The sequence below is a fragment of the Erpetoichthys calabaricus genome, chromosome 17, assembly GCF_900747795.2.
Source record: "Erpetoichthys calabaricus chromosome 17, fErpCal1.3, whole genome shotgun sequence".
In the NCBI taxonomy this organism is placed as follows: domain Eukaryota; kingdom Metazoa; phylum Chordata; class Cladistia; order Polypteriformes; family Polypteridae; genus Erpetoichthys; species Erpetoichthys calabaricus.
In genome coordinates this window covers 68,060,186-68,087,325 of record NC_041410.2, presented here as the reverse complement: position 1 = coordinate 68,087,325, position 27,140 = coordinate 68,060,186, and the positions used below count along the sequence as shown (strand labels likewise).

At 39.1% G+C, this 27,140-nt stretch overlaps 1 protein-coding gene across 1 annotated transcript in view; it reads left to right on the top strand.

The window, feature by feature from the left end:
• The first annotated feature begins 365 nt into the window (after positions 1-365).
• Positions 366-27,140, top strand: part of LOC127526095 (uncharacterized) — a 57,810-nt gene continuing 31,035 nt past the window's right edge. The window contains exon 1 of the mRNA XM_051920238.1: positions 366-943. Coding sequence (XP_051776198.1) covers positions 428-943 — 516 coding nt within the window. The 5' untranslated portion in view covers positions 366-427. The remainder of the gene's footprint in view (positions 944-27,140) is intronic.

Sequence of the window (27,140 nt, the reverse complement as noted above, 5' to 3'; positions counted from 1 at the left end):
CATCATCCATTCTGCTGTTGCTAAGTTACAAACGCAGCACCCTGAGGCGCTTGTGCTAATCGCAGGTGACTTTAACCATGTGACGCTGGACAAAACATTACCTGCCTTCTCCCAGTATGTGGACTGTAACACCCGGGGAAATAAAACTATTGATTTACTGTATGCAAACGTTAAAGACGCATACTGAGCCACCCTGCTGCCTGCACTTGGGAAAGCAGATCATAACCTGGTTCTGCTTCAGCCTCACTACAAACCAAAAGTGAGGGTCCTACCTACAACCACACGATCATTCAGGAAGTGGACCCCGGAGGCAGAGAAGGCTCTGAGAGAATGTTTTGGAACTACAGACTGGGATATCCTGCAGGGATCACATAGTGAGAACATTGAAGAAGTTGTTGACTGCACTACTGACTACATCATCTTCTGTATGGACATTGTAGTTCCAGTAAGAACAGTACGCTGCTATGCTAACAACAAGCCATGGATTACAAGTGACATCAAGGGCCTTTTGAACCAGAAGAAAAGGGCTTTTAAAGGCGGTGATCAGTATGAGCTCAAGTGCGTGCAGAAGGAACTCCGAGTCCAGCCCAGGGCGGTGAAGGAGCAGTACAGGAGAAAGCTGGAGCAGAAGTTGCAGAATAACAGCATGAAGGAAGTGTGGGATGGGATGAAGATCATCACTGGCTGCAGCTCAAAGCGGGGTACCACCATCAAGAGAGATGTGAAGAGAGCAAACCAAATGAACAACTTCTTTAACAGGTTTGACCACCCTAAACCACTCTCACCTCAGAGTACTGCACCCTCCACACATCCTTCTGCTGATACCAGCATAGGAGAGACATCCCCACCCATAATTACAACAGCGCAAGTGAGCAGAGAGCTGAGGAGACTTTGTGCCAGCAAAGCAGCGGGTCCAGATGGTGTATCGCCACGACTGCTGAAGGTCTGTGCATCGGAGCTGGGGGGCTGCTGCTTCACCACCTAAGGCCACAGGTCCACCACGCCCTCGACCCTCTGCAGTTTGCATATCAGGAGAAGGTGGGAGCGGAAGATGCCATCATCTATATGCTACATTGATCCCTCTCTCACTTGGACAGATGCAGTGGTGCTGTAAGAATTATGTTTCTAGACTTCTCTAGCGCCTTCAGCACTATCCAACCTCAGCTCCTTAGGGACAAGCTGATAGAGATGGGAGTAGATTCATACCTGGTGGCATGGATCGTGGACTATCTTAAAGACAGACCTCAGTATGTGCATCTTGGGAACTGCACATCTGACATTGTGGTCAGCAACACAGGAGCACCACAAGGGACTGTACTTTCTCCGATCCTATTCAGCCTATATACATCGGACTTCCAATACAACTCAGAGTCCTGCCACATGCAAAGGTTTGCTGATGACACTGCTATCGTGGGCTGCATCAGGAGTGGGCAGGAGGAGGAGTATAGGGACCTAATCAATGACTTTGTTAAATGGTGCGACTCAAACCACCTACACCTGAACACCAGCAAAACCAAGGAGCTGGTGGTGGATTTTAGGAGGCCCAGACCCCTCATGGACCCCATGATCATCAGAGGTGACTGTGTGCAGATGGTGCAGACCTATAAATACCTGGGAGTGCAGCTGGATGATAAATTAGACTGGACTGCCAATACTGATGCTCTGTGTAAGAAAGGACAGAGCCGGTTATACTTCCTTAGAAGGCCGGTGTCCTTCAACATCTGCAATAAGATGCTGCAGATGTTCTATCAGACGGCTGTGGCGAGCGCCCTCTTCTATGCGGTGGTGTGCTGGGAAGGCAGCATTAAGAAGAAAGACGCTTCACGCCTGGACAAACTGGTGAGGAAGGCAGGCTCTATTGTTGGCATGGAGCTGGACAGTTTGACATCTGTGGCAGAGCAACGGGCGCTGAGCAGGCTCCTATCAATTATGGAAAATCCACTGCATCCACTAAACAGTGTCATCTCTAGACAGAAGAGCAGCTTCAGCGACAGACTGCTGTCACTGTCCTGCTCCACTGACAGACTGAGACGATCGTTCCTCCCCCAAACTATGCGACTCTTCAATTCTACCCGGGGGGGTAAACGTTAACATATAAAGTTATTGTCTGTTTTTTACCTGCATTATTATCAATCTTTAATTTAATATTGTTTTTTTTATCAGTAAGGTGCTGCTGGAGTATGTGAATTTCCCCTTGGGATTAATAAAGTATCTATCTATCTATCTATCTATCTATCTATCTATCTATCTATCTATCTATCTATCTATCTATCTATCTATCTATCTATCTATCTATCTATCTATCTATCTATCTGATGCGGCTTTATCAAATACACTGAAATTAACCGCATATCGTTTATTAATTTAATGCATTTGATTGAAATCAACCCGTAACAATATAATGGTGCACAGAATGGCCAAACTATTCCAAATACTATAGCTGCTTTACCGTTGTCACTGTCAGTGCACCACTCAGAGTATTTAACCCACTGTATCTGAGTGTGGAATCACAGTTCTACAGCAGCTGATCGGAAAGCTCTACTGCAGATTGTGCCAAGAGCGGGGAGAAATATCGGGATAGAGCTTCTAGCACACGCTGCCTCATCCATGCACAGTCTATGTGAACTTCTCCCATTCGGCAAATGCTTCAGAGCCTTTCTTGTACGGACCTCACGGTTCTGAAACGGTTTCATCCCAAGACATATAAATGCACTCAATCAGTCCATCAAGTGCTCCTGGTAGAACTGTTTATACGTATAAGTACAATCACCTCACTGTAAACTTGTATTTCAGTTGTAATATTGCACAACCTGAGCCACTTATGCTTTCATATTGTATATTTTTTTGTTTTTTATCCTATTATTATTATTATTGTTGTTATTTTACCATTTTATATGAAATAAGTTTATGGAGGATTTGCATATTGAATCTCATTGTATCATATAATAACAATAATAGAATTCAATTCAATTTTGAGCTTGTATTTACAGATGATGACATCTATCTATCTATCTAACTGGCTTCTAAGTTGATTTAGATTTCCAGGCGCTATCTTCGTGGAACTCTTGATATCATTTTAAAGATGAAATGCATTGAAGTATATATATTACATTATACAGATACATATTAAACTTCATTTAAATAATGTATATATTTATTGATTAAATATGTGAGGACTTGGTGGTGCAGTGTCAGCGAGGAGCTGGCACCCCGTTCAGGGATTGTTCCTGCCTTACGCTGTATGCTTGCTAGGGTTGGCGCGACCCTGGATGGAATAATTAAACAGGTACTACGAAGATATTTCCATGTTCCTTAAAAGCTTTGAAGAATCTGCGTTCTACGCTTACAGATGGCTTGACATTTATTGAAGAGTTGATTGTTTGGCGATTGGTTATTTGGAGAAAGAAAAGGAAGGAAAGGAATTGGGGAAGGAAAGGCATCGGGGGTTAGTATTTTTGAAAGAGACAGTACTGCTGCAATAAATTATTTTATTGAGGTTCGTGCATGGGGCAGAAAGCATGTTGCAAGAGGCAGGAACAATCTCTGGATGGGGCGCCGGCTCATCACTATCACTGCGCCAATGTGCCTCAATGTTTTATACATGCTTTAATTTCTATCATCATGAAAATGATATCAAGTATACATCTTAGTTATTAAATTGTTCAGAGAGCTGTAAAATCATGAATGTAATGTATTCTGTGTCCTGTAGGCATAAGAGAAAGCCCGTTTAAGAAGCATGTATTGATTCACACATGTAAGAGTACATAGAATACTAAGCATTTAACATGCTATTTTAGTTAAGATGGCATTTGAGAAACTATTAAATGATTTTAAGATGAAGTTTATGATGTTTTACTTTAATGACAAAATAAACTACGTGATTAAAGTGGAAATTTAGACCTTTTTGTAACATTGTGAGACAGTTTTTTTTTTCTCTGTACCCTAATATGCTTCCATATGACACTCAGATGGTGGGCTACTACTCGCCTTTTCACGGCGACTTTGATATCTGACCACTTCTTATTTATTTTGGGCAATGTGCGACTTTCTGAACTTGAACTTTGAAGTTTCTCCGCCACTCTGTCACTCGATCAACTTCCTTTTGTTGTTCATATCATTGCTTAAAACAACAAATAGTATGTTTTTTCCTTGCCTCTACTTGGTATTTGCTGAAATTCTTCTTTATGCTTTTGCCATTGTCTTTTCACAGAACGCAAAACATAAGGGGCTATTTATATTGATTTGCATATTCAAAGAGGCGTAATTCTGGGAGGAGTCGAGGTGGAGCGACAGGCACGTGCACGAGCGTTACTTTTTACGCTGACCGGGATTTATGGAGGGGAAGAACGTGGAAGTTGGTGTACGCACAGATTTATGCATCTGAATTTTGTTGTGTGTGCACACATTTCCATTTTTGGCCGTATACCATGTTTTAGTGTGAATTCTACGCAAGGCGTTATGCATGAGGCCCCAGGTCTTAAATCCTTTTGGCAGGAAGAGGTGGGTCCAAGGGGATGGACACTGGAAGTGACATCATTTGTTGCTATAGCTGTCAATCTTCCAGCCTGCAGAGGGAGAAAGACTAAAGGCAATATGTCACAGCAGCAACACCTGGAGCGATGGGAAATTATAATCAACAGAACCATTAAGACGTCCCCTATTAGCACGGCCATGACTATATATATATATGCTGTATATACACAAATTATATAGTATAATACACAATAATATATACAGTGATATATAGTAACACCCCAGAAGGAAATTGCTGTATAACACTGTTATTCTATATGTGTGTGTGCGTGTGTGTGTATATATAACACAGTATATACTATACGTATAAATATAAGAGAGAGCATGCTGTGTGTTTTAGTATTTCATATTTTATTATTTTTTTCAACTGAAAAGTGAATAATGTGTCAGGTGTAGTTACTTTTCAGTTTTAAACTGATAAATGCACAGCATACTGGAATTTTGTATATTAGTAATAATGATGCAGTAACAGGAGTCTGAAATCAATTTTTCTACCTTTAATTAGCTTTACTTCCTTGTTCTCTGTGCCCATTGTTTTCTTAGCAATAAACCTGAGGTTTATTTGCACTTCCTTAGTGTAAAGAGCCATCTGTAGCAAATCAACATGATTATGAACAAACGTGTTTTGCTGACAGTCTAGGCTAGAGACTCAAGGGAATTTTATCTATGAGTCTTACTATTTGTTGAAAATTTTAGACAAAAATGCATGCACCACATGAATTATTTATGCATAAATTAAACAATCTGGAGGTGTATGCAATAAATTCTTTGAAATTGCGATGCATGTGTATACATATAAATTATATTTACTGTATATATTAATAATGGGTTAAGGTAAGAAAGCAACAGTATGTTACAAAAAACCTTTACAAAAAAGCATTGAGCCTATTCAAATGAAAACTGCAACACAGAACATATGACATGTTAGTAAGAAATAATTCCAAAAGGGCAACAGAAAGATCGTTCAGAGCAGGGCTTCTTGTGGAGGTCATTAAATCTGATAAAAAATCCCATGATTGGTGATACAAGCAGCTATACATTGTATCAGACAGTCATACAGTTACCAGATGGTGTCGTTTAGCACATTCAGCCAAACATTGTGCAGCTGTTCCTTTTGTCTGTGGAAGGGGTGGCATACAATGTAGTTGTTACTCCAGAATGTCCTTGATTTTTGCTCTTAAGTAGGGCCAGGCATTTAGCTAGCTAGTAAAAGGTATTGACTTTAAGTTATGAGTGGTCAAGCAGCTACTGAAGTGGATACCTTGATCTCAGTCACACATCCCATAAGAAACATGCACTTACATCAGTAGCGTAGTGTGGGTGTCAGCCGCCCGGGGCGGAGGAAAATTCCGCCGCCCCCTTATTTAGGTATGGTTCAAATTTTTACAAGATATTATTATTATTTATTGTGAAATTTTGCTGCCCCCTAAAAGTGCCGCCTGGGGCGGGCCGCCTCTGCCGCCCCCATTACACTACGCCACTGACTTACATCCTATCTCTGATACCCATTGTTCTGAAGGTGTGATGTAAATGAATATGTTCCTAGTTCTAAAATTGCCTAACTCAAGTTCATGCTTAAATCTGAAGGTCATCAACTCCAAAAGAGAAACAAAACTTTCCTATAAAGATGGGACCTATACACACTTGAATAAAGTCACTAATAGTTAGCAGAAAGTAGGAGATTTTATAAAAAAACTGAGTGAATGATTGCGATGGTCGGGATTGGTTCCACGGTCTTAGGCAGGTTAAACCCAGAACTAAGATGAGCCAGGTAAATGAGGACACACGCATACAGTCAGCAAGAGGTAGGTGCAACTGTTTCAGTGCATTTATTTGCATAAAACAGTGCCCAAAAAGTGCGGTGCATTAAATAAATAAGTAACCCATAAAGTCCAGAGTACATTGTGGAGGATAAAAACAATTCCTCCAATTCCTGGTAAAACCATATCAGCATCAAGTTCTGCCTAAGCCAGCTCAGTGCATCCTTCACTCAGCGTCTCCCAAGCTCACCCCAACGGGTTCCCAACAGGCAGAGATGACGACAAGCTAAGACAACCTCACCTGACTCCAGCCCCAGCTGTCTCAACCTGCATCCTACAGGACGCACACTGCCAGACCTCTGTCATCCCATTCGTCAACATGGCATTACCTAGATGCCAGGGAGGTTCATTCCATGTCCCCACTCCTACACTGATGAATGGGGACAACCCACAAAGCACCGTTCACTTCTCTCTTCTCACAGGGCCTAGTCGCTCTTTCTCCTCTTTCGCATTCTCCTTTTGTGGCCGTCTGGTTTCTTCCCGACTGTTCGCTCTCCCTCTATCCTCCAAATTGTCATCTTATCTCAAGCAATTGTTCCTCCTATTTCACTTTGCAGGCTCCCTTTATAGCACCGATTGGGCGCAGGTGCTGTCCTCCACCTGCTCTGAGGTATTAGTGAAGCACTTGACTTACATGCATGTAAAAGCATGATCAGCCAAGCACACCAATCACACTTGGAGCAGTGCGTGCACATTCAAATATGCACCTGCAGCCTCTTGGAGCCTTCACATTCTGGGACTCTCGATTATTTATTTAACATGTGTCACTTCAGAAACCTCATTCATCATAATGTTATTCCTTCTCTGCAAGTCATTTACCAATGATACCTTGGTGATGCATCGAGTGTGCCACCTGATTCTAAAAGTGAAATATTTCCATGAACCCTGTGAAGGTTTGTCTTACCATCTGCTGCCCCATCTGTTGTGCTGTTTCTCTGGGCATTCTAGATGGATCTGAGAGCTTTCATGCAATCTTCATCTTTAATATTGTTCCACACAATGTTGACCCAAGGAATACCAACAATTTTACCTCTATCATTTATCACTTTTATGAAACAGCTTTACCTATTACATTAAAATGAGCCTAGCAGAATGGGCCATAAAGCAAAGACCAGCCTGGGACAGAATGCCAGCTACTTAAAACATCAGAAACATGCTGGGATTTAGAACATTAGAGGAAACTAGGCAAATCGCACAGGTAGACATGGAGGGGATGTACAATGAAATCAAGGTTCCTGGCACCATCAAGCCACTATGCTAAGCATTGCCTCATCACTCCATTCCACTAATGTTCATGCTGAAGTGGTAAAAATATTGTCAAGGCATTGTTATTGATCCGTTGTATCAGTACAAGCATCCTGAGGTCACCACAAAATGATGTTGTTAGCTTAAGAAGCTCATATTGGGGTATTATTTTATTAGTTATTCATTATTATTGTTACATAATTTAATTTAATTTAATTTGTTTTTCTTTTCTTGCAACTCTTTCTTTGACATCTTGTAAAGCACTTTGAGCTATTTTTTTAATACTGTATGTGCTTTAGAAATATGTAAAAGTTGTTTAATTTTAGTTTTGAAAATAATATACATGCCTGATTTTTAATTCAGTTTGCACTGCAGTTTTTTTTGATACCGACTGTGTGTATTTGAATCAAGACATAGGAAACCATATGTTTTCTCTAATTTCACTTATTAGTGGTCAAATTTTTACCTAACAATTTTTGGAATCGAAATACCTTTAGTTATGTGACTTGAAGGTAATCCAGAATCTTCTACCAAATGCCAAGCCTCTCCACACAATCTCTAGCAACTTGCCGTTCTTGTACCACTTGTGTCTCCAATGATGAAATGAAGACTATGAAAGTGCCTCCCTGTATTTTTGTCTTAATAGCACGGTGACTAGAAGGATCAACTCCTCTTGACATTTTTCAATACCTGAAAAATGAAGCAAAAACCTCTGAGGCTTACAAAAGTTTTAAATTCCTCCTGAGATGTTTTGCCTGTGCTCTTAGGAGGTCCTCATGGAAAGAGGTGTGACAAACTGTGATTATATATTGTCACGCATGTACATCTCCTTACAGCAGGGGGTTCCAACTCTGGTCCTGGAGTACTACTGAGGCTACAGGTTTTCATGCTAACCCTTCTGGCAGATGGCTGGGGCTCCAGCCCAGTGGGGACGTATGGAGGATAGAAGGTTTGGGAGAGAGACAGTAATTAGGGGTCCTGAGTCTTAACTAGTAAGTCAAATAAAATTAAGATTAAAGAGTTAATTAGCAGCAAATACTGGTCATTAATTAAGTAAAGGGTTAGAAAGAAAACCTGTAGTCAAAGTAGAGCTCCAGGACCGGAGTTGAAGACCCCTGCCTTACAGGCTCTGCTGAATTATGTAATAACACTCTGAGACTCTAAAATTATCATCTTCCTCTCTCTCCACAGTTCCAAGAATGCACCCAGTGAGTGCAACTGACCTTTCAGTTCTCTCTCTCTGTCCACTCTCCATAAAAGCCTGGGCTTCCCTGAAGGAGGCGTTATTTTTGGCAACTGTTTACTGCCAGACAAAACACTTCAGTTAACTGACCTAACTTGTGGCTAACCAGGCGATTACTTTGATTTATTTTTCAACACTGATATGTGTAGGGCACACTCACCAATGAGTGTATTTTGTTGTATTATTGGACATTATACAAACTTTCTCTTTTGTGGAACTGTCATTCCAGCACCTAGCCACAGTATGCATTCATAGCTTTATGGAGTACTTATTGTAATGTGTAAATAGTGCACAAAAATCCTTATTTACATGTGCTAACACTCTCCAGAGCCAATTTAAGTGTTTTTGACTACTGCATATTTAGAAGATTTCCACGCCTGAATAATCTTCATCTCTACATCTACTGGATAAACATGGACATGTGCCTGATTGAATAAATGACAAAAAAGTCTTGGCTATTTGCAGGCAACGTAAGGAAAAAAACAGTTTTACTGATAGATCTCATGGCTCTGAGGTCCAGCAACATCCATCATCACTAAAAACGTATTTTAACTGTGAAATAAATTGGAAATCAATGCTGTTTTGCATTTAACAGGTGGAAACGACAACCTCAGTGTCAATGTACTGTGGTTGCAGAATAGGGAAGATGGTACCATGTCCCAAAGAAAGTGAATGAAATTGTAGTTCAAAGTTCTGCCTGTATTGTTATTTATGTTTCATACATAAAAAGATACTCTATACAGAAGAGCAATTATCAGCACTACATAACTGATGTAAAAAATTACAAATTAATATCTATTACTGTAAAATTACCTCTTATTAAGGAAAAATACTGTCTTATCACTGTGCAATGGGCTGGTGCGCTGTTGAGGGATTGTTCCTACCATGTGTTTAAAGACTGCTAGGATAAACTCTGCCTCATTGGCAACCCTGCCCAAGATAATCTGTTTAGGAAAATGGATTGGTGGATGGGTAGATATTGCCCCATAATGTTCTAAAACATATAAGATATTCACAGTGTTCACTTTTTACTTCTCTGCACCTTTTATGTATTAAAAGTGATTATATTTATATAATGGGTTAAGGTAAAAAAGAAAATATTTATGTTTTTTAAATGTTGACCATTTTGTCATTGCTGGCTGAAATGCAAGTGCCCCATCTGTCATCTACACTGCTTTTCTATTTATTCCCCTGCTCTCATGAGTCAAGAATTTGCTATTTTTGTGTATGGTTTTGCATTCCATAATTGTAGTTACTCCTTGCTGGATTAGAACAATGAATACTACTTCTTTGCATTTCATGGTTTAGTGTGGGTTCATAAATAGATTTGTAACCCCACATTAATAAGCTGGATGACTTGTTGAATAATTGAATCCATGGACAGCAGAAAGCAGAGAGAATTGAGGCTCACAGACATCACTGCAAGTTTCCTAAAGAGATTACAATACTAAGGTCCCTTAAGAAATCAGAACAGTCACAATCTCTATCTCCCCTGTCTTGTTCTTTATTAATTCTTATGTTTGCTCTACTACTGTACAATTATTTAGCTAGGAGTTTAATATTATCAATCCATTTCGTACAGTAAGTATGGTATAATTATTATATAAATTACTCTTTTCTATATGTACCATCGTGATAATTGTGTCATCCTTTGTGTGATAAAACCTGAAGTGATCAGTAGAAATCATCCCTTAATTGCTACTAATATTAATATTTGAGTTGAATATTCATCCAATAATGTTGAAATAACCAATGCTATATAAGGGACTTCAGAATCTGATCTTAGAAAATATGATTCAATTTGATTGAATTTTCAGCTCCAGAATGGTGAATCCCAGCCTAGTGTTCAGGTTTCCCCATTTTTATTTCCAGACAATGTTGTTGCTCACACATCCTGAGATAGCAAAATTTTTTAATTATTATATTACCTATATATATATATAGGTAACCACCCACACTAACAGATTGTGACACAGACTTCGAATGCTGTGAATGTAATTACCCCGATCTACATGCTGTCAAATAAACGAACCACACGCCGTGGCGCAACGTTAGGGGCATCGCCTCTGACGCTGACGTCCGAGGTTCGATTCCCGAGAGGGAGTGCAGTGGAGTGTGTACACCTGATGAGCCCAGAATGAGGGCGAAACACGTGTCGTGTACTCTTTGCATTTATTTGACAGTAAATTATTGCAACCATATATATATATATATATATATATATATATATATATATATATATATATATATATATATATATAGTGAGGAATTTCCAAAATTATTACATGGCATGGACACATCCATAATGGAAGGACAGGGGGAGATGCCTTATGAAGGGCACTATCTGCCCCGAGCTGCTATTTGGCAGCCCCCCTGGGGTGCAATGGCACCTTAGATTCCCATAGGGCTACATGGGAGTTTGTATTTGTTGTCTCAGCCCTGTTGGGTTCCAGGGGTGCTGCCAGTGGGTGCTGCAGGAGCTACAGAGCCCTATTTTGTCTGGCTACCACCACACCTAAGAGGACTTTCAGATCTCGCTAATGAGCTTCTCGGAGTACTCCCAGGTGCAGAATGAAAGGAGCTGTCCGCCTTCGTTCCAGGAGCCAGAGTAGGGAGGAGGAGTGGAGGCGGAAAGAGGAAGAGAAGTGAAAGCCAAGATTTGCTGCGTGCTGTATTGTGCTTGGGACTGTGCTTGGTGCTGTGGAGAATGGTTATTTGGAAGCATTTCCCCACAAAAAACAGAAAGTCTTGTTTAATGCAAAACTTGTGCCTGTGTCTGGTGTTTTCGGGAGTTTGGGGAGCTGTATGCCCCTATATATATACTGTATATATATATATATATATATATATATATATATATATATATACTAGGGGGCTTTGCCCCCTGGTCGCTTCGCTCGCCAACCCCCGTATTTGTTTTTCTGGATACACACTTTTAAGATTTTTTTTTTCTTTGAGTTGTTGCTATTTCATTAGTTCACCTTTTATTTCAGAAACTCTGTAAAAACAATATTTGGAATCTTTCGAGTCCCAACGTGCTGAATCTTTTTAATGAGGTCAGTGAGACATGTGTTTAATGACTTTGTACCATAATTCAGGATAGCTCTCTCTGTTTGGAATTTCAGCACAGACAAAACGATCTACATCATCAGCAGTTAATAATTTAACCAATAAATGCATGTGAGGTAAACTCCGTTTTTGAAATTCTCTTGACTTAAACTTCAAAGCCTTACAATATTTACATACTTCTGACATATCACCTATGTCCATATATTTGATCTCTATTCGCCTTTTCATTATTTCTCCGAGTAATAATTTCTCGTTCTTTGCGCTAATGCAATGTTTACTTTCTTTTTTTTGACACTGTCTTTTTTTCTGCTTTCATATTCTGTATCTTGTTCTGCATGTGTTTCACACAGTCATTAACTGAAACAGAAACAGCTGTGTAGGAGGCTTAAAACTGGGTGAGGAACAGCCAAACTCTGCTACCAAGGTGAGGTTGTGGAAGACAGTTTCATGTCATAGCAAGATTGAGTACAGCAACAAGACACAAGGTAGTTATACTGCATCAGCAAGGTCTCTCCCAGACAAAGATTTCAAAGCAGAGTGGGGTTTCAAGATGAGCTGTTCAAGCTCTTTTGAAGAAGCACAAAGAAACGGGCAACGTTGAGGATCGTAGACGCAGTGGTCGGCCAAGGAAACTTAGTGCAGCAGATGAAAGACACATCAAGCTTATTACCCTTCGAAATCGGAAGATGTCCAGCAGTGCCATCAGCTCAGAACTGGCAGAAACTAGTGGGACCCAGGTACACCCATCTACTGTCCGGAGAAGTCTGGCCAGAAGTGGTCTTCATGGAAGAGTTGCAGCCAAAAAGTCATACCTCCGACGTGGAAACAAGGCCAAGCGACTCAAGTATGCACGAAAACATAGGTACTGGGGTGCAGAAAAATGGCAGCAGGTGCTCTGGACTGATGAGTCAAAATTTGAAATATTTGGCTGTAGCAGAAGGCAGTTTGTTCGTCGAAATGCTGGAGAGTGGTACAATAATGAGAGTCTACAGGCAACAGTGAAGCATTGTGGAGGTTCCTTGAACGTTTAGGGCTGCATTTCTGCAAATGGAGTTGGAGATGTGGTCAGGATTAATGGTGTTCTCAATGCTGAGAAATACAGGCAGATACTTATCCATCATGCAATACCATCAGGGAGGTGTATGATTGGCCCCAAATTTATTCTGCAGCAGGACAATGACCCCAAACATGCAGACAAAGTCATTAAGAACTATCTTCAGTGTAAAGAAGAACAAGAAGTCCTGGAAGTGATGGTATGGCCCCCACAGAGCCCTGATCTCAACATCATTGAGTGTGTCTGGGATTACATGAAGAGACAGAAGGATGTGAGGAAGCCTACATCCACAGAAGATCTGTGGTTAGTTCTCCAAGATGTTTGGAACAACCTAGCAGCCGAGTTCCTTCAAAAACTGTGTGCAAGTGTACCTAGAAGAATTGATGCTGTTTTGAAGGCAAAGGGTGGTCACACCAAATATTGATTTGATTTAGATTTCTCTTTTGTTCATTCGCTGCATTTTGTTGATTGATGAAAATAAATGATTAACACTTCCATTTTTGAATGCATTCTTTGTTTACAGCATTTTTTCACACCTGCCTAAAACTTTTGCACAGTACTGTATATGTATATATATATTAGTATATATAATGACTAATTGCACTGCAACTTCCTTCTGTGTGGCTGGGACAACCGGAGAGAAAGCACACTTTCAAAAAGCTTTCAAATATGAATTAAGCTCACTCTACAGTAACTAAGTAACTAAGGTTTACCAGTGCAGAATCAACTGCAGAAAGTAGTACATACGGCACTTATTGCACATTGTTTGGATGCTTTAAAGCCGGATTACTTATGTGTTTCTCCTGTCTATCTTCAGCTGAACATTCCCGAGGAAGAGGCCTTTGAGATCTTTTAATCTGAAGGGTGATTGCTCGAGTAAGATAGACAACAAGGAAGTTGTCAAGTTTGCTGCTTGTTTGAAAAAAAAATCTCCAATACAAAATAAAGCCAAAATACTGTTCCTTCAAGAACAAGAATAATGTTCTCTTTGCCCAGTCCTCTTCTGCCTGATTTTTTTGTGAAACTCAGAAGTTCTCCATATATTGTCACACATGTGCATCAGAAGATCACCTCACATACCTCATCTTAAGTACGTAATACCACTCAGGGCCAGATGGAGTGCTAGCACTAACTATGTTGTCTCCTTCTTCCTCTACAATCCAGAGAAGACACCCATTGAAGGCAACTGGGTCTGCCCCTTTCGGCTGGACATCCATAACGTTTGGGTGTGTCAGAAGCAGAGTTTGTTCACGATGATCACAGTGACTCACAGGACAGGGCTCCATGCAATCTGAAGACTCAAAGCCACAAGCTCTGTTTTCTGTTTAGTATTATTAGTTTTGCATTTGCTACTCCATTGAGTGTCTGTTTTTGTTTGGAACTAACAAATTAAATGGGAACAACCAAGTTAGTGCCCCAACATTTATTTTTATTTGTGCAGTCCTTCCTTCATACAATGACAATACACATAGTATTGATCACTTGTGGGTGCCCATTTCTTTATGAATCACTCCTTTTTTCACATCCTTACTCTCTCACCATGCCCTGGACTCTCTTCCTTCTGTGAGTTGAGTGCTTGCTCCTTCTCTAATTCCAAATCTACATTCAGTCTAATTGCTTGAGTTGTCTGTTGGCTATAAAGCTCATCCCTGGGTTACTTCCAGGTCACAGCAAAATGACTTTCAGAGGATGCTTCTAAAATCATAACAGGGAGACCAGTCCAGAACTCTCTTTAGTGTTATCTGATGTCACAGCAACTGTGAAGGGCCAAAAGTTCTTGAAGAGCTAGACTTCAAAAGGAATCCCCACGTTTTCTACATCTTTATCCTACAGCACATGCCATCTAGTGGAATGGAGGTGTTATTTTCTGTGCCATCCTTTTTTTGTAAGAAATATCAGTCAATCCTACTGTAGATGGCTCATGTGACCTCTGCTGAGTAGAAGGTGTTGTCTTCAATTTCTTCCTTCTTGGGGCTCCCGGCATCAAGGAAAAGACAGTCATTGTTAGGGGCATATCCTCCGAGGGTGTGACATAGCACAAAGGGTTAAAAGGCCCTTCTCAAATTCACTTCATCATCTAAATTGTGGATTCAAAACCCTTTTCTAATAACACTTTCAAACTCTTGTGCTAAACAGAATTTTGGGTCAATGACTTGTTTGCTCTTGATTTTTGACTATAGATTTTGTATGTTGGTTTGACTTTGACATTTGTTTGTTTTGACCTCCTGTTACTGACCTTTTTTGGCTTTTGTCTATTCTTCTGGCTCATTCTCAAACCCAACCTGCTTGCAAATATAACAGGATGGAGTGGTGCCCATCCAAAACTGGTCTCTGCTTTGCTCTATATGAAGACTGGGAGAGACATCAGCCTACTACTATTACTTGGGCTAAGATAATTTGAGAATGGATGGATGGGTCTGTATGGTGATATGGGCATTGAAAATTGGTAATTACTGAGCATCTGTACTTGTATAATTTGGTTGAGCTCAGAAATAAGAGCTTATACACTTGAAACGCTTACCTGAAAAACATGCTGACTCATTTTCCTGAGTTAAAATAAGGACACACACTTTCTCCAGATACAATTAAATTAAGTCAGCAAATTTTGGCATTAGGACCTTCATTTCTCTGGGAATACATATACACAGTATTTTCATTTTTTATTTTTATTTATTATTGTAGAATCAAAATATGTAAGGCAAAAGAGACAAAAAATGTTTTACTTATTTTTCAACTGAATGACCCATGAGCTGACTACTGTAGTGACATATTGGTATATTTTTACAAAGTATGGTTAAATAGCATAAAATGATATCTTTCCATGCATCCATCCATTATCAAATTGATTTGATTCACCTAAGAATCATGGAAGGTTGGCAGCACTGGAAACAAAGTGGGCAACAACACAGACAAGATGCCAGCCAATCACAGGGTGCACACACAATCGTACCATGCCATTCTACATTCATGATTGTATTTTAGTACGAGTAAACAAAACTTTAACCTCAAAATCCAAGATAATGAATTCATGTATTTCTGTGCAATTCATTCAATATAAAGAATTTTTTATATTAATCTCTACTTGCTTTACTTTACATTTTCTTTATCAGTACAATATATTATATCATTAGCATTAATAATTTAAAGCATTAATCATCTTTGGTATATTATTTCAGTTTGTCTGCTTGTTCAAGTATTACTTTCACAATTATTATTTTTTAATGATACAGCTTGCTATTTCTTTAAAATTTGTCATCTTTTCTATCAATAACCATTATTATCTATATGAACATTTAATGATTTTCAGTTCTCTCTTGGTTTCAATCTGTTACTTCTATAGTATCGCCATCATGGTTTTAACACGGCCACTGTCTTCTTTACTTTTAAAGTTCAATGAACAGTTCAGAGTAGTGACCACTAGATGGCAATAATCAAATCAGAATCCACCAGGTCCCAAAACCTGAACTGAGAATGCAGATGAAAAGATGTTTGTGTGAGAGGATGCAGAGATAATGCTAAAAAAAAGATATTCAATTCAATAACGATACTGGCTGGGTAAAGCTACTTCAGCACAATGTGGGGGGCAATGTTGTTAAAAATTTTGACTTGCACACTTTTCTTTTTTCCACCATACTTGTTGCTAACCCAGACCATTTTGTTTAATATCTGTGCCAGACTGGTAAAAAATATTTATTTGTACTTGGAATACATCAGTTATAATAAGCTGAGAAGAATCTGAATTCTGCTTCCTGCATCCAAAACATTAGGGGTCACCTTCCTCCACACTTAACATATTCATGAAGGTCAAAGTATTTGCCAGATTTTCTTCAGCTTGATTCATATTCATCTAGGCATCAATCCTTTAGACATTTACTAAATCAAATAAACACTGATGTACTGTACATGGTGCCAATTGATCTTTAATGACAAGGAAAAATCTTGGTGTAACATAAAAATACTAAATGCAGCCTAACAGACATGATTAATAGGCTACCTTCACTCATCCTGCAAATGTAAGTACTTCATTCTGGACTCCTTAGGAAAACCTTTGATAGCAGACTATTGGTGTTTGAACCCAGTGAGTGATGTGGTGTATGAGTGTGCTCTGTGATTGTCTGGCATCATGTCCAAGTTTCGTGCCTACTTTGTATCTAATGCTTCTGACTAAGCCTCTGGCTCATTGTAACCATGTAATAAAAAAGTGTATTTAAAAAAAAATATACAAGTGTACAAAAATATATTCAACTAGCTGTGCTATCCCATCTAAAACGGGTTGAAATCTAAGTAATCAACATAGACTTCAGTGCTAACATTGCAAAGCACCATGCCATGCTTATAACTCTGTTATATTCCATTTGGAATGGGATTCGTAAAAGCAGTGTTACTTTGTAATGCGCCACCTATTTAAATGACAAATGCAATGCATATCTTCTTCTTCTTTCGGCTGCTCCCATTAGGGGTTGTCACAGCGGATCATCTTATTGTATATGTTCCTGTCCTCTACATCTTGCTCTGTCACACCCCCCACCTGCATGTCCTCTCTCACCACATCCATAAACCTTCTCATAGGCCTTCTTCTTTACCTTTTGCCTGGCAGCTCTAGCTTTAACATCCTTTTCCCAATATACTCAGCATCTCTCCTCTGCACATGTCCAAATCAACGCAATCTCGCCTCTCTGATTTTGTCTCCCAACCGTCCAACTTGAGCTGACCCTCTAATGTACTCATTTCTAATCATGTTCATCCTTGTCACACCCAATGCAAATCTTAGCATCTTTAACTCTGCCACCTCCGGCTCTGTCTCTTGCTTTCTTGTCAGTGCCACCGTCTCCAACCCATATGATATAGCTGGTCTCTTTCTTGGCATGAAACCATACTGTTGCTCACTAATCATCACCTCCCTTCTTAATCTAGCTTCCAATACTCTTTCCCATAACTTCATGCTATGGCTCATCAATATTATCCCCCTGTTGTTACTACAGCTCAGCGCATCCCCTTTATTCTTAAACATCAGCACCAGTACACTTCTTCTCCACTCCTCAGGCATCCTCTCACTTTCCAAGATTCCATTAAACAATCTGGTTAAAAACTTCACTGCCATCTCTCCTAAACATCTCCATGCTTCCAAGGGTATGTCATCTGGACCAACGGCCTTTCCATTCTTCATTCTTTTCATAGCTGTCCTTACTTCCTCCTTGCTAATCCGTTGCATTTACTGATTCACTAACTCCACATCATCTACCCTTCTCTCTCTCTCATTCTCTTCATTCATCAGCCTCTCAAAGTACTCTGTCCATCTTCCCAACACACTCTCCTCGCTTGTGAGTATGTTTCCATCTTTATCCTTTATCACCCTAACCTGCTGCACATCTTTCCCAGTTCGGTTCCTCATCCTTTTCTCCCTCCTTAGTTTCTAACTTCTCATACAACTCATCATACGCCTTTTCTTTAGCTTTCACCTTTTGTCTACTTTCTGCATCTCCCTGACTATCCCACTTCTGCTTCAACATCCTCTTCCTCTGTATACTCTCCAGTACATTTCCATTCCACCACCAGGTTTCTTTTTCCACCTTCCTCTGTCTAGATGTCACACCAAGTACCCATCTTGCTGTCACCCTTACTACTTCTGCTGTAGTTGCCCAGCTGTCTGGTAACTCTTCACTGCCACCCAGTGCCTGTCTTAACTCCTCCCTGAACTCAACCTTGCACTCTTCCTTTTTCAACTTACACCATTTGATCCTTGGCTCTGCACTTAATCACCTCTTCTTGATCTCCAATGTCATCCTACAGACTACCATCCTATGCTGTCTAACTACAGTTTCCCCTGCCACCACTTTGTAGTCTTTAATCTCCTTCAGATTGACTCTTCTGCAAAGGATATAATCTACCTGTGTGCATCTTTCTCCACTCTTGTAAGTCACCCTATGTTCCTCCCTTTTCTTAAAATACGCATTCACCACAGCCATTCCCATCCTTTTCGCAAAATCCACTATCATCTGACTTTCTTCATTCCTCTCCTTGACATCATACCTACCCATCACCTCCTCGTTTCCTCTGTTCCCTTCACCAACATGTCCATTGAAATCTGCTCCAATCACCACTTTCTGTCCCTTGGGTACACTGTTCATCACTTCATCCAACTCATTCCAGAAATCATCTTTCTCATCCATCGCACACCCAACTTGCGGGGCATATGCACTAACAACATTCATTATAATAATAATTCTTTGCATTTATATAGTGCTTTTCTCACTACTCAAAGTGCTCAGCAATTGCAGATTAAGGGCCTTGCTCAAGGGCCCAACAGAGCAGAGTCCCTGTTTGCATTTATGGGATTCGAACTGGCAACCTTTCGATTGCCAGTGCAGATCCCTAGCCTCAGAGCCACCACTCCGTCACATTATCACTTATCACATCTCCAATTTCCAGCTTCATAATCATTACTCTGTCTGACACTCTTTTCACTTCCAAAACACTCTTGACATACTGTTCTTTCAGAATAACTTCTACCCCATTTCTCCTCCCATCCACACCATAATAGAACAATTTGAATCCACCTCTGATCCACCTGGCCTTACTTCCCGTCCATTTAGTCTCTTGCACGCACAATATATCAACCTTCCTTCTCTCTACCAGTCATACTGCCAACATTCAAAGTTTCTTTATCTTACTCCTCTCCTCTTTCCTCAGGAAACGCCCCCCCCCCCCCTCTTTTCTTCTCCTTCTTCGGCCAACAGTAGCCCAACAGTGTCTGCATGTTGATCTGGCTAAATTTTACACCGGATGCCCTTCCTGACGTAACCCTCCCCATTTATCTGGGCTTGGGACCGGCGCGAAGAAACACACTGGTTTGTGCATCCTCTGTTCCTGGGTTATAAATGCAATGTAAACAGGTATGTCTCTATTAAATGTTATTATATTTGGTATGTTAAATTTGGTATTAGATTTGTAAAAGCAGTTTTAATCTTTGTGATGTGTCATCTATTGGAATGACAAATGCAATGCATGTCATTACTAAAAATGTCTGTGATGTGCCATCTTTTGGAATGACAGAGGCATAGTAACTGGAAAGACACACAGACAGACAGACAAACACACTTTTATTAAAGTGGACTAGCTGTGCTATCCGTCTAGGAAGGGTTGAAATCTAAATAATCAACACAGACCTCAGCATTAACCTTTGGAGATATGCAATGCGCATATCTGTGTTATATAGAATTTGGTATGGGAATCGTAAAAGCAGTGTATGCTTGTGATGTGCCATCTTTTAGAATGACAAATGCAATGCATTTTATTACTAAAAATAACCACAACCAAGCAGACACACAGGCAGGTACACAGGCACTTATCTTTTTATTAAGGAGAACAGTTAATATATGAATGTGCTGAATTGCACCAATTATATATAGTCACATTATTGACAGAACACAAACTGTATATTAAAATATTCAAGTGGCATTGGTCTCAGTCTGCAGAAAGATCAGGTATTTGGAAGATTTAACTTTTAAAGCTGAGACAATTTACAAAATACCTAGTGGTGTCTACAAAGCGATGATCATGTTTGAATTTCAAATAGGCTGACAAAAATGATCTAAATTCATAATAGTCAAGCTGAAGAGATGTTATTTACAAGATCCTAGTATTATTTCAATGGTAAGTGAGAAACAATGATGACTTTCTGGTTGAAAACAACAGTAATTTGGCAAAGGGCCAACCAAGACACAAGGCAACATGGGATGTTGAAGTTGACATGACAACTGAGAAAAGGAAAAGATGCTATAAAGTGTGGCAGAAAAAATGACAATGGGTGACAAGGGGATCTATAAGGAAATAAACTGAAATGCTGGAAAAACGGCTCTGAAGGTCCAAGAATGTACAAACGAGACTGGACTTTGCAAGTTAGCTGTGAAATGAGAAAGGAAGGAGTACTCAGGGTTCAAAAATCAGATGGGAAAAAGACAGAAGATAGTAGTTGTGAATTGCTTAAAAAAAGATGATTCTTGAAAGAAGTAAATGGAGAAGTTGTTGAATGATGAGAACAAATTGGATATTATGGTTATTGTGAGAAAGGAGGTCACAGAAGCACTCAAAAAGATTGAGCAGGTCAGCTGAAGTTGCTGAAAGGGTGACAGACCAGTTCAACATGCTAGTGTGTGAAGGGAGGATTCCTGAAAATTGTCAAAGAAATGTGCTCATTCCATGATACAAATGAAAGAGGGGTAATGGAAGTCACAATGAACAATCAACCTTTTGGAGTAGGTAATAAATGCGGTTGTGAGAATGCTGAAGAAAATAATATGGCATTAAGCGTAAGACACCAAAAAGCAGTTTGGTCTCATGCCAGTGAAGTGAATAACGGACATGATATTTGGAGTCAGGCAAATCTGGGAAAAGTATCTGGAAAAGTACCTCCAGAAGGCATTTGACAGGGTGACAGCTATCCCCCATTCTGACTTGTAAAGCAGTCTGTCGGTCAGTAATGTGTACAGTTTCAGACAGCTGTGTGAACAGCAGTATGTTCTATCGGAGTAAGACAAGACCGAATGAAAATGGAACATGAAGCAAAGCTGGAAAAGTGAAGAATGAAAATAAAGATGATTTCATGGATGTGTGAAATGTGATGGAGTGACAGGAAGATGAATGCTCAGTTAGGAGAAAGACTTAGTTTAGAGGTGATACAGTAGGTGTTATGCTGAGGAGAAACAGACTAAGGTGTCTTGGGCATTTGGAACAAAAGTGGAGCAACAAAATGGATATTTAGGGAATAAGACACAAAGGGAGGATTAATAAGATGTGCTTGTAGGTGACGCTAGAATATATTTAGTGTGTGTTTCACTTCAAAGGATGCCCAAGACAACAGAGATCAGCTAAAAAAGACTTATGGGGCATCTGGGTAACTTGGGTAAATCCATAAAATGGCTATTAAACCATTAATGAGATCTGATAAATAATAAACTGTATGGTGTTTTTAGTTTCATAGATTTATCTAAACTACATGATTTAGAAGATCGCTATATAATATTTTACATTTGTCTCAATGTCAAAAGCATATTTTTTTCCAGTTCTATATTTATCCAGTTCTGATTGTTTGGGTGTGGCGTTGCGTTTGACCCATTCCGGTGACTTCAAGAACTCACCTTGGTTAGAATGTCTATCAATTGCAAGGCACACTGGACCAATTCAGAGATACATATTTGACCAAAGCTTTGCACCTTTGGCTTGTGGGATGAAATCCAGATTACCGGAAAAAAAGGCAAAAAAAAAAAAAACAATACAGACAAGGGCATAGCATGAAAGCTTCTGACCGGGCCACAACCTGAACCCAGTCTCATGAAGCTGTGATGCATGAGTGATAATTATAGTAGCAACAAGCTTTATTCTTGGGCTAACTCAGAGCGAAATTAAGTGGGCAAAGAAAACGGAATAACAATGTCGTTGCCTACCTCCCAGGGTATTCGTGACATCTCGGTTTTATAACCAAACGAACAATACACATATAATTCAGATATCTGTACTAGCCAATCATTATAACCACCTAATACAGACAGTCACATTTGCTTAGCTTTGGCTGATATTTCTTATGTCGTAACAAAGCAAGAACAAATGAGTAATGGCAAAAAGAGGCAAAATCCAAATAAGGTAACACAGTTCTTCAGAGTATGTTCCCAAACACAAACCCCTTTACCCTCATACAATACCCCTCTACCCACTCCCCAACAAACACTTTAGGCCAGGTCATTGTTTTACCTTGGAATGGAAAAGAATACAGAAACTCTAATCAATAAACAATCCAACCCATAAACTGGTCTTGCACTACAAAAGCAGAAGTTCTTAGTCTTACTACAGTCTTTGTAAGTTTCATATCATTGAAGTAATCCTTTTAATTTAGTATGTACCAGCGTCTGGGACAGTGCCCTTCTGGAGTCTTTGATTTACCTATTTCTTTCGCAATAACTCTTGAAAGCCCTTCATGACCAGTAGCATTAGTAACGTGAATTTTGTATATTAAGTTGCACTGTAATATCTCGATAAATGAAAAATCTACAAAAGTGCAAAATGCTTTATTATTTGTTTAAAAAATTAATAATGAAATGATACACATGCAAATTAACACAAATTGGAGTCCTACTGATGGCAGAAAAAATCACCACTTACAATCAACTGCGAAACGTGTAAATGAAAGCAGAAAAAAAGTGAAAATTGTGATTAAGTATATACTGAAAGTAAAAATCTCTAGGTGAAAATATGGCTGAAACAAAATTTATTAGGTTTTATATGGTAAATCCTATGTTGAGATTTCCATAATGCAAAATCCAAATATAGCTATTATGATATTACAGTTATAAGAACAAAAGGAGACCAGCAACATTTAAGAGTTAGGGACAAAGAGTGTAACCCCATTCAATTGCTGCAAGGCAAAGGTTGTTGTTCTGGCAAAAATATATAGAGATAACTGGAAGTGCTATTGCTGGTGTTCTTATCTGTCTTTCCTTCTTGGAGTTCACAAATCAAAACGAACCATATCTTCCTGTATGAGTTATATTTTTGTAATGGATAACCAGAAGGGGCAGGCAGTCATGTGGAGATGACTGTAGATGATTGGAGACGATTGGAGATGATTGCCACTTGTCAGTCGTTTTTCTATACTGTAAAGGAAATAAAGGTTTTGTTAATGATATCGCCCTCTGTCTCTCATCCACTCTCTTTTGCCTTCACCACAAACCACACAAAACACATACAGTATCACACTTGTGTGTGTGACACATTATTATACAACGATAACATTTTTTTCTCAAAATATTATGTGTCATAGCCAGATTATGTGACAAGGATGACCCTTATAAACCTATATCAATGCCAGGCAAACTCCATAAAATCATTGCTTGTTTCCTGCCAAGTGATCAGTTAAATTTCATTAGTGCTTCCTGTGAGAGAATAATTTAGTTAAACATTGTGGCTTGCAGTGCACCTTGAAATACATAAGCATTTGTTTTAAGAAATGTCATGAAGAAGAACTACTGAAATGGTTAAGTACAAAAAAGACACCCATGTACAGTGGAACCTTGGTTTGAGAGCATAATTCGTTCTGGAAAAGTGCTCGCAATCCAAAGCACTCGTATATCAAAGCGAATTTCCTCATAAGAAATAATGGAAACTCAGATGATTCGTTCCACAACCCAACACTATTCATATAAAAATGATTAATACAAAATATAAAGTAAAAATACATAAAACAAATTAACCTGCACTTTACCTTTGAAAAGAATCATGACTGGTGTGAGTGAGTTTCTAAACTCTTGTGGGATTCCACCCAACGGGACAACATGCAGAAGAGCGTCCCGAAGCAACTGTAGGTTCCCAACACTGTAGCAGTTCACCGTAAAAGTGAATCCGAAAAGATCACGGACATGCTATAAGCTGCTGCCATGACCCTCACGAGGAGAGGCAGTTTCAGATGATGAGATGCATGGTGCTTACTGGGTATTTACCAGAAGAGGTGTTAAACATATGTTTAAACTAAAACAACACTTATAAAAAATATTTTAATTCATCCAATCTCCCAATCCATTTAATCCAGTTATTGAGTTGTGGACACATAAACTTCAGTACACACACATAAATCACACAGCCACATACAATCGTACCATTATAGAGATACCAATTAACCTGATAATATATATATATATATATATATATATATATATATATATATATATATATATATATATATATGCAATTACACTATATATTTAAAAGAAAATATACAGACTGTACAAAGATAGTCACCTGGCTGGGATTCAAACTTTCATTGTGAGATAGCAGCATTAATCACTGTACCACCACCCTCCCAAAAAAAAATATTACTGTTCTGAATTATTCAGAAATAACTAAATGGTTATTTTAAATCAATTGGTAATCTCTATCTTTCTCGTATATGCTCTGAAATCATTTTATTATGACATTGTGTCATCAGATAACATTGTATATACATGAAGGCCATTGCTTAAGTAAGTGTTACTGTGCTGAAGAAACATCATGAGCCATATTTGTAAAAGGGATAAAGACATAAGCAGGTGAAAGCCAAAAGCTAAATGAGATGATGGATTTGTCAGTCAATCCTGCATTTAATAATTTTTGCCTCTCCATTTCTGCAGTTTGTTTACATTAACCTCTTTCTGAACCCACTTTAGAGGCGGCCTGTCTGCCAGAAAGTTCAGTGAACATTCACCAATGAAAAGGAGAAAATGTCATCTTCTGTTTATCAACCCACAGGGAAGAGTTCAGCACAGTGCAATCTGTGTGCAGTAGAGAAAGATTACACAATGTGATAAAAATGTAGGTTGCCAGATTTATTACTGCACTGGTGAAGCACAGTTTCAGAGACCTAGATTTAATTTATGGCTTGGTCACTGGTTGTGTGGAATGAGCATGTTGTTGCAATGTCTGTTGGTTTTCTTCAAGTATTCAGGGTTTTTCCCACATCCCAAAGACAAGTATGGTTGAATAATTCACCACAGTTAATTGGCAAAAGTATGAGAGAATGGAGTTATATGTTTGTGCATGAGTGTGACCAATGATAGAACGCCAGTTTACCTACTTCTTCACCACAATAGTCATATCATTTCACATGTTCTCACTTTCTTTTTCTTACAACCTTAAGCTTTTCTTTTTTTCACAAAACCATCATCCCAAACCATTCTTCCAGCTCTAGAGTCATCTTGGTGCTGGATTTAAGTCACTATGAGTTTCCAACTTTCCCCATAATTACTTCTGGAACAGTGCAATACAACTATGGCCACTTGTACACCAGTTAAGACCTTTTTTTACTAGCTCTTGGTGTCGCTTCTATGTAGAACCTAAATGAGCCTGCCAATTTGGTTTGTCACAAAGGGACAACACTTTCCAAACATTTCCATTCACAGACTCATCAACATCTTCTAATTGGCTGAAATGATTATTTCCCAAATAATAAAGCCAAAACTACAAAACTCTATCAAAACTATCAACTATAAATATTATTTAATTGAGTAAATGTATGGTTTAATTAATGTATTAAGGAATAAATTATCATGTATATAGTAAGGTTTCTAAACTCTTTTGGGAATCCCCCCAACAGGACGACATGCCAAAGAGCGTCCTGAAGTGCAATCTCCGCATCTGTGGAAGACAGCCTATCAATTGCTAGGGCAACCGTAGGCTCCCAGTGATGTAGCGGCTCACAGAAAAAGTAAATCCAAGCCGACCGCGTTCACACTATATGTGCCTGTCATCGATGGGTGATGCAAGGAACATTATAAATGCAGGGACAGTATTATTTGGCCACTAACCTGGCCAAGACCCTGCCTGACTGCCGTGTCTGTGTATAGGAGAGTGGCTGATCCCGCTACAATAAATAACCGTGCTGTTCCTGTTTCAAGCTGAATAATGCTGGTGTCGCCAAAGTACTGAGACTCAGCTTCGTGTTTTGGGGTGCAAGACAGGGACTCACACACCACTATATATATATATATATATATATATATATATATATATATATATATATATATATATATATATATATATATATAAAGAGAGGGAGATTGACAGAGAGGACAAAGTAACTATATTACTATATTTACAAAAGTAACTATATTAGTTACCAAAGACTGAAGAACGAATAATAACATAAGCATAATTTTTGTCAATATGGTCTGTAGCTGCAAAAATATAAGGTGTCATCAGGCACGGGTAAGACGCGTGTCAAAAGAATTCACAGAGTCCAAGAGCTCGTTTTAGCGGTTTTTAGTGAAAGTTAAAAGCGAATGATCCAAACAAGAATAAAAGAAAAAATATTTATACACTTAGAATAAAAGGCAAAAAAGGTAAAAATGAATCTTCTATAAACTTAGCTTTTCTTGAAAGACTTTAGTATTTTTATGCTTAAAGGTTCTTAATTTCTTCTGTCCTACTTAAAGGTTCTTAATTTCTGTATGCTTTACGTATGGCACAACACATAAATTAAGTGCTGTTAAGTGCATATTTACTTCACGCACTCTAAAAGCTCGTAAGCCGGTTGGCACATAAGCAAGTGCCCAGGCACGGTGACGTGCAATCACGATTAAAAACCGTATGCCTCTACACCTTATACAACACAAGGCTGACACTAACTCACTGGAGAATAATGTTTACTCCAAGC